We start from the raw sequence: 9,060 nt of genomic DNA on the forward strand, positions 1-9,060 counted from the left end.
TGTTTTAAAGGCATTACACAATTAATTTTCCCAATGCTACTTGGGAAAAACCCAAGTTAAACAATTTATTTAATCAAGGCAGTAGACCAGAACATCTGATTGCTACACTAACTATTCCTCTGGATCTCAAGTTCAAGATAGTAGTAAGGTCTTTAGACTACAATTTAGACCACATTTTTGCCTCCAGAACAGATGAAAAATTAAATATTCAGTCAAAAAAATGTAAGAAATATCACAATGGTTTAACCAACTAATATAATCTCAGGCACAAATAACTCAGTACAGTGTAGTCATTTTAATATACAACATGGAAACTAATCTATTATTTAACTACCCATTAGCCAATCTTCTTTAGACCTACTTGTAGCTCAGCCAACTATAGGTTGTCCTCAACACAACTTTAGGATGTTCTGTTAGTTTAGGCCATCTTCATCCTATCTGTATATTGTTTGATTTTCTATTCTTTCATTACAGCTTCCACTGTGGTCTTTGTCCAATTCCTCCTCATTCAGAAGCCTTGAAATCCCACTGATCATATTTGCTGTACTTTGAAGCACTTGTAGGTACGTGGCTATGGCATGAAAATTGGGTGGTTTAACAACCATTTTCTTGACCTGGAACTAGAACTAAAATGCTTCATTCACTCAATAAGGGCTCTCATATCTGACTGCATATTATACATAATTTACTAAATCAACTCCTACTAAGGACATTCAGAGTTCAACTAATCCAACCCTTTGTAATTATAAACAATACTTCCAACACATACCCTTATATATGTATATATGTATGTATAAATCACGTGTACAACATGAATACAGACATCTGTAGAAAAATAACTCGCTAAGTCAATGGGCTATATTTTTAGTGCTGACCCACATCATTCAATTCAAAGGTTCTCATGGAAGCTATCTTCTTTCAAAGAAACATGAAAGTATAAAAGGAATAAAAGGAATAATTTTTATTCTTAGTAGTACCACATTCCTCTTCCTTTAGGTCAAACCCAAAAAATAGTTTACTTTTAGTGGTAAAAGCAGCAGAGCCAATGGGGGGAAAAAATATTTTTAGAAGTCAAGCATATAAAAAATACAGACTACTTTTAACCTATCATATATATAATAAACTCTTGTTAATGACCCTCAAAATGATACTCTACCACTCTGAGTATGTGAAAATCTTTGCATTTTAGGTTAAAAATTAAAGTCATTCCAAAGTCTTTGAAAAGGAGTCATTTGGGAGATATTTTTCAGCAGCCCCAAGAGTCACAGAACTGGAAAGTCCCCTAGAGATCTACTAATCCAACCGGACCCAGTATTTTACTATTGAGGAAAATGAGGTCATGAGAGTTTAAAGGCGTAAACTACATCTGCACTAGATTAGAACCCCAGGCTTCCTGCCCTTGACACTAGTTCTTGCCCTTGACACTACCTAACAGCAGCTCATTTGCATAAAATAAAGTTATTACGCCTTTGGTGCCCAAATCACCTTGGATGGCACACACAAAGGTATTAATTAATTACTGAATTGACACTTCATGCCAAACTGTGATAAATGTTGCAGAAGACACGTATGTAGATAGCAATCCTGAACATACATGTTGTGTAAATAAGTGCAATCCAGGGGGCTTGGGTATTGCTCTAAGTACAGTGGAAGGTCAGACAAGGAAGTGCAGGAAGTATGAAAGACAGTAACAAGAAATAAGAACTGAAAAGCATTTATTTATAACTCAAATTTTCCTTTTAAAAACTCTGTTGTAACACAGATCTTAATCTTTAAATCCCAATCTTTTAAAAGGTCCCATTAAGCTCTAGAATTCACCTTCTGGCCACTTTAAAGACATCACTTTATATATGCAGAAGATACGGCTCAAACTAAAACATTTATCTGTACATACCTCTTCCCTGGCATGAATAGGGTTGTTTAATTAAAACGGATCTACATTTAGTTAAATATACAAAGACTAGCATCTGCTCAAATTAACTGATATAATTTGCTAAAAAATTAAAACAAAAATAAGTTTTTGGTAGGAAAAGACAGAAATGGGAAGCATAATGATTTGTTGATACAAATTATATGTCAACTCAGTTGAAATAGTTCTTAACACAACTTGAAAATGCTTAGGTCCTTTTAGAAGGTATACTAATGGCAGATAAGAAATATTCAAATGATAAATTCCAAATTCCAAATCTATCATATTTTTAAAATCGTTGATAAAATTCACCACCAGTCTGTGCAGTGCTTAAACTTGATTACTTTTTGTATTTGAGCCAAAAGAACAAATTTGAATAATGTTAACTTGGGCAAAACGGTAGGGTATATACACAAACACTACATTTCTTAAATAACATCTAGGATTTTTCTTTAAAAATCACTCTTCTAACTTAAGAATATCCCTTTGAAAACAGAATGGGGATCTGAGTTACTTAGGATTTTTTTTAAGGCACTTTAAAGCAAGATTAACTGTTGCTTTAAGTCTTGACATTTCCCGATTAATAACCCTAAAGCTTAATGAGGCACAACAGATTTAAGAATTGCAAATTTTTAGTGAAAAGGGAAATTAAGGACAGTTTGGTGCAATACACAGTCACCAAAATAATCTGCTCCAAGAAGACTTTAGTCCCTATATGTAAAAAAACAGAATCAAAAAAGAATTTCCTCTTTAAATAAAATCTCAGTCTGAACTTTTAGAAGACTGGTCAGAGCTGACTTCCAAGAATGTATGAAAGTCAAAAAGTACAATCTGTATGTAAATTCTGAACTTGCAATTGGGGCCTAAAATCATATATATGGAGATATCTATAGATATACATATATGAAGATATCTATATATACTCATAGGTATCTCCATATATATATATTTTTAAATGTGTCCATAAAATATTTTAGGATGCATGCACAAATTATTATTTTTCAAATCACACCTAGTATATGCTTGCAATGCACCACCATCTATGAGTAATGACCACATGACACAAGATAAGAAAAGGGCAAAGATATGTATAACTATGGCCACTAAGTAGAATAAACTGTGAATATCAACTATGTTATCTCTCCTTACTTTCACAGTAAGTTGTTACAAAGACATGAAAATCAAACACTGAAAATAAATGTTTCATACTTAAAATGATTACTGCATCCAAGGTTTCCTACACCGTAAAATAAAGCTTCTTTTCACACATTTCATGTGTTGAATACTAATCTCTTCAAAATGCATACACCTAACAGGTGAAAATCACATACGGTTTATGCATTTTTTTTTTCATACTTCCTCAGGGTCGAAAGCAGGACCTATGTGGTAAGAGTAAGAATCCAGGGTATCTACAAACATTAAGGTGATGTCTTTGATGCTTCATAACCCATACAGAGTGTATTTAAACTAGAACAATGGAATTATGCAATTAACATGTGAACCAGAAAAACAAAGCAGGTTTCTAGTCTAGTAATTACTGGGTAGGCAGTAGAAGTAAAATTGGTGGTTTTTGTTTTTGTTTTTTTTCCTGATAATCTATTGAAGACCTTGAAAGTCATTTGTATAATTTAAAAGGAAAGTTTGTCTTAACTTTGTGATATCCTTCGATCCTTGAAATCTAATGCTTAAATTTAACTTTTTTGTTTTTAGTGTAAAGGACAATGCTAATGAGTTAAAATGAAGAGTAATAGAGAAAATCTTAAAGCTGAATATCATAATGTGCAAAATCGACTAGAATTATGTAAATCCAAGTAACAGAACAACCAAACTAATAATCTCCCAAAATAAAAAAAAAAAAAAAGTGTTCAAAGCAAAACAAGGGACACTTCAGAGAATACATAAACGCATAGTCCTTTTGTATACTTAATTATTTGTCTTAAACTGGTCTGAAAAAAAAAAAGGTTGCTCTGTATCTATTACTAAAAACTATTCATCCTCTTCCCTAAAACTCTTGTCTTCTTATCTGACCTTAAAAAGAAAAAAACTAGACTTGAATAGCAGATGACTGCAGAGGGGCCATTTTCACCTTGCAGATAGATCTCTGTTATTCTGGTGTGTAAAGCAGGCCATTAGCACAAAGTCATTCCTAATCTCAGTTGTACAATCCACATGGTGCATTTAACCCTAAAACTCACGTTGCATAAACTGCTCTGCTTCCACTCCTAATGACCTTGCAAATCATTCAAAGTGATTGCTTAACTTGTACCTAGGAATTAGGAGACTGCCAAACAACTTGATGACAAAGTTAGAATTTCCCCTTTCCTGAGTGTTTACAAAAGTCAGCATAACATCCATCTAGAAGAAAGTGAGAAATATCATAGGATGGTAAAGACAACCGCATTAGTCGACGTTTATAAATGCTATTTTTGTACATGCTTAAAGAAGAAAATGACTTATGAAATTCACACCTGACTTCAAGGCAGATGACTAAGAGAAAATGAGACTGCTCCGGTGGTACCACACTTAGTCCCACGGCATGAATTACCAACAAATGCCTCCTGTCCTTCCCTCTCTGCACAGTATTCAATTAAAACTTACTTTCAGATCAAAAAGTTAGTGAACATACCATCTACTGCTGGCCTCAGACTCTGAACATTTATCGAAAGTTGTTTGTAAATTAGTAGGACCACTCAAAGACGTTCAAAATTAATGCTTTTGATTTTAAAAATAAGACTTCATCTATGACATGTTCTTTGTGTAAAAGGAAAAGGAAAATGTCTGATTGTCCACAGGATTCTTAAGTTCATCTTGCCTTCTCCCTAAACTTCAAACCACTCTAGTACTTTTCTTTCTTCCCCCTCTTCTTCCCCTTCAGCCTAGCCCCCTTTAGTAAGTCCTATTTGAAAAGAAGAAACAATAAATGAAGCGGCAGGAGGTGAAAGAAGGAGGAGTGCGCACTCCAAGAATAAAGGGCGGTTTTATAACAGGAGATACTTTTGTTAGCAAGTGACTGGCAGGTCTCCTCCTCCCCCAGCCAGAAGAAATTCCATCCACTTCCCAAAACTGCAGAGGCCGAAAACGTCCAGTCTCATAGTTCTGAAACCCCAGAGTCAGGAGAGCCGAGGGGGGCGGACTGGCGGGTGGGGGAAGGGGAGGGAGACCAGCGGGAGACGAAAGAACAAAAGGAGAAACCCAAGAAAGCAGAAAAGACGGGACTCGGGCGGCCGCCGGGCCCGACAGCGGGAGGGCACGGCCCGGGGGGAGAGAAGAGCGCGCGGGGCCGGGCAGGGCGCGCCGAGGAGCCGCGCACCATGGACAGGGCTCCAGCGGCCCCTGCCCACACCCCTCTAGGGGGCGGCGGAGAAAGCGCGAGAGACCGCGGGCGCCGACCCCCCCGCCCCGCGGCCGGAGCGCGCCAGGCCCTGACCCGTGAAGACCGCGGAGGGGGGCGATCAGCACCATCTGTCCCTGCCCGGGCCGCCCCCGGCGCAGCGGCACTTCCGAGCCGCGCCCGCACTTTTCGGAGCTGCCACCCGCTGGCCACCCCCCAGCTGCAAGGGTGCGCGGGGGGAGCCCCTCGGGCGGATTTCCCGGGAGACCCTGAGCAGCATGCGGGGGTGGGGTGGGGTGGGGGGACACGCCCCTCTCCTGCAGCCGCCTTAGAACCCCATCGCCTGCGGGGGCAGCTTCGGGACCCGCGCCCCCCCCCGCCCTGCGCGCCCCGCGTGGCTTCCCGGGACCCTGTGGGCGGCCGGGAGGGGCCTCGGGGCAGCCTCCGGCCGGACGCCGCGGGAAAGTTGGGCGGTCAGCCGGGCTGGGGGCCGGTGGCGCCGAGGGGCCAGGGAGCCCGCGACCTGCCTGGAGCAGGTGCTTCCTGCCGCGGAGAAGCCTCCTGGTCCAGATGCCGGGAAGAGGCTGTCTGGCGCTCTCCCGAAGGCGTGAAAAGTGCGGAGGCTCCTCGCGAAGGCGTCCCCGAGGACGCACGCAGGGGACAGAGCGGACAGAGGGAGACGAATAACAGCCGAGTAACGGAACTTCGCCCCGTCCGCCGGGAGAAGGGGATGCGGGGCCAGGGGCCGGGCGCGGAGGCCCGGCCCGCAGAGTCTCCGGGGCAAGGGGACGAGGTTTCCTTCCAGGTGGGACCGACACAGAACACGGGGGGGGGGGGGGGCAAGGGGGCAGGAAAAGGAGGCAACTCTGGGCTGGGGTAAAGACAATAGGGCAGTGGAGCCCTCGGGCACCGGGAGGCGCGCGGGTGCCGGGGTGGGGTGGGGTGGAGGCACGTCCCGTAACTAAGACACCAGAGTGAGAATTCCTACTGCAAACTCGCGACCCATCCCTGCAGAAATAAACAAAAAAAAAAACAAAAAAAAAAAATTTTTTTTTTTTTTTTGGAGCAAAGTGCAAAGCGACGGGCGAGAAGCGTAGAAAACTGCAAAACCTGGGAGCTATCCTGCCTCACCCTTCTGCTGCCTGGAGACACCCCCTGCAAGCTCGCCCGGCCCGGAAGGAAGAACAGAGGGGGCCGGCGATCCGTGCCTTCGGGACCCGCCGGGAGCGGCGCGGGAGACCCGCCGGCCCGGCCGGCCCTGCCCCTGCGCCCGACCCGAGCCTCGTGCCTGCGCAGCTCCCGGCCGCGCGGTGCGGCACCTCCCTTGCCGGGTGCGCAGCCTGGCCCCGCAGCGGCGCGGGGAACAAAGGGACCCGGCGCCGCCCGCCCCACCCCGCCCGCGGCCCGGCCGGCGGAGACCGCCGCGTACCTGGAGCAGGGCCGCCAGCAGCGGCAGCAGGGTCCGCGGCGCTCCCACTATCCGGCACATGGAGGCGGAGAGGGGCCGAGCGAGGAGCCGGAGGCGGCGGCGGCGGCGGCGGCGGCGGCGGCGGCAGCGGCAGCACCAACAGCGGCGCGGAGAGACGGCTCCAGGCAGTTTCCACCCCCTTCCCTTCCCCTCCCCACCCCACCCCCTTCACCGCTGCTCTCCGCTCCCCGCCAATGGAGAGCGAGCTGATGACAAATAGCGGGCCGCGGAGTCCGCGGGACTCGCACCAGGAGTAATAAAACAGACCGAGAGATCAAGGAGCTGGGGAGGGGGCGGGGGCGGGGGCGGGGGCGGGGGAGGGGGCGGGCGTGCGGGTGAGGGTGTGAGAGAGGGAGAAAGAGAGAGAAAGAGAGAGCGCGCGGGTGTGGAGGCGGCCGCGGTGGCAGCGCAGGCGGCTGGGCGCCGGCCCTAAGCGCAGCGGAAGCCGGGAGGGATGCAGGCGGCGGGGACCTCGCCGGTGTAGGATGCGGAGGTGGACGTGGCGCGGCTGGGCGCTCCCGGGGCGCTCCGCAACGCGAGGTTTCGGGCTCTCGGCTCTGCTTCCTCCGGGTCCCCTCTCCAGGGCCGCTCGGCTGGACCAGGATGCCGAGGAGAGCGGCGCGGGCAGGGCGCTCCGGGCCGGGCGCGCTGCGCCCACAAAGGGCAGCAGTCCCGCCGCCCCGCGCCTCCGCGGCGTGCGGGCCGACGGCCGCCTCCCGGCTCCCCCTTTCCGGGCCCCCGGGGCAGTTGGAGCTTGTTCTCCGGCCTGGGCCGCGCAGGGGTGAGGCCGGGGGCCGGCGCGGCCGCTACTGCCGCGGCTCCGTCCCGCGCAGCTGCCGCCGCCGCGGCCGCCCCTGCTGCCTGCGCGCCGGCACCCGCCCGCCGCTCCTTGCCCGGCGCCGCTCACTCGCGCGCGCCGCCCCACCCCCGCCGCCGCCGCCGCCGCCCGCGCACCCCGCTCGGCCTCCGCGAGCGCGACCGACGCGAGCCGCCGCCGCCGCCGCCGCCGCTCTCCCCGCGCTCGCCGCACGCGCTGCCAGGCTGCGCGGCCCTCTCTCCTCGCCTCTCCCCTCCCGCCGCCGCCGCCGCCGCCCTCGCCCCCGCCCCCGCCTCCCGCCTCCGCCGAGCTTCCCCGCCCGCGTCGTGGCCAATCGGAGGCCACTGAGCTGCGGCGGTAGCCGGCCGGATCCCCGGCAGCCGCCCGCCCCGCCCCGCCGGAGCACCCCGGGTTTTTTGCTGCAGCCCGCGGGGGGTCGCCGGAGGGGAGTCTGGGGTGCGCGCAGCAGCGCCCGGCAGGTGGAGGGGCTGCGGGAAATAAAACAACTTGCACGGGAACTTGATGCTTGGCAGGTTCCTCGTTGGACCGCGATGGGGAATGAGAGATCGGGAAGGGGGAGACCGCCTCCTCGGTGGCCCGGCACACGCGTCTTTCTCTGTTCCGTCATCCTCGCTGGATAGATTATTTTTCTGGGTAGAGGCACACGGCGAACGGGCGACGCAGGCGGAGCCCATCCTGGCCATTGTTGTCCGGGGTGCGGGCCTGGAGCCACCTGCGGGCCCCGGAGGGCGGAGGCCGCGCCCCCCCCCCCCCCGCGCTCGCGCCCACTTCTCCCACCTTTGCGAATGTACCGGAACAGCCCAAGTTTGTGTGTTCTTGTTTCGTTTTCTTTTGTTCCCTCTGGGAGTCTGAGAGTGCGTGTTATTTTATTTGAAGTCTCCCGTTTTATATTTGCAGCTCCTTAGCGGTATTACTCAGGATTCCTGGCTGTTTCAGGGACTTCGACTTCCTCCCTACACCATGTGCTGCAACATCAACAAAGAAAAACAGAAAAGGAAAAGAAAGAGGGGGGGGGGGGGTAAACTCCCTAAAAGCCAGAACTCGCTGTGAAAATAGGATTATCCAAAAGATGAAATGACTGCTAGGGAGCTCGCACCAAGCAAAGGAGTTCTGCTTCCTCTCCTTAAGGCATGAACTTGAAGTGGTATGAAAAAAAAAAAAAAAAGTGAGAGACTTTACAAGTTCGGGTCACAAGCATTTGTGGAATGAAGGGAGGGGTGAGGAGTGATTGATTTTGCCTACATGATAAGTTTTTTCCAGGACCTTTTTTTTTTTTTCTTTCGATTTTACAGGTAAATAAAAATACCAATTTTTACCTAAGCGTTTCCACACTCTGGAGATCATCGAACTTCGCTGCAGTTAATGAATATTATTCTTCCACTTTGGAAGAATAACTGAAGTACTAACATTGTTTGAGTTTGAGTTTCAGGCTTCTGATCATTTAAGAACTTGATGATGAATATCTAAAAATCAAGTACTGATTTCTTTGACATGAGTGATGCGGCTTTTAATAA

General features: G+C 49.1%; 1 protein-coding gene across 2 annotated transcripts in view; it reads right to left on the reverse strand.

The window, feature by feature from the left end:
- The window catches only part of CDH2 (cadherin 2), a 216,090-nt gene extending 207,435 nt beyond the window's left edge, over positions 1-8,655 (reverse strand). The window contains exon 1 of one of the 2 annotated variants that reach the window (XM_025987992.2): positions 8,324-8,655. Coding sequence is in view for 1 of the 2 variants with exons in the window: in XM_072732109.1 (XP_072588210.1) it covers positions 6,670-6,729 (60 nt within the window). In the remaining variant the exon portion in view is untranslated. Of the gene's footprint in view, positions 1-6,669; positions 6,964-8,323 lie in introns of those variants that run through there. The other variant, XM_072732109.1, reaches the window with a different exon arrangement.
- Positions 8,656-9,060: the final 405 nt, after the last annotated feature.

The sequence above is a fragment of the Vulpes vulpes genome, chromosome 13 (genome assembly GCF_048418805.1).
Source record: "Vulpes vulpes isolate BD-2025 chromosome 13, VulVul3, whole genome shotgun sequence".
Classification (NCBI taxonomy): domain Eukaryota; kingdom Metazoa; phylum Chordata; class Mammalia; order Carnivora; family Canidae; genus Vulpes; species Vulpes vulpes.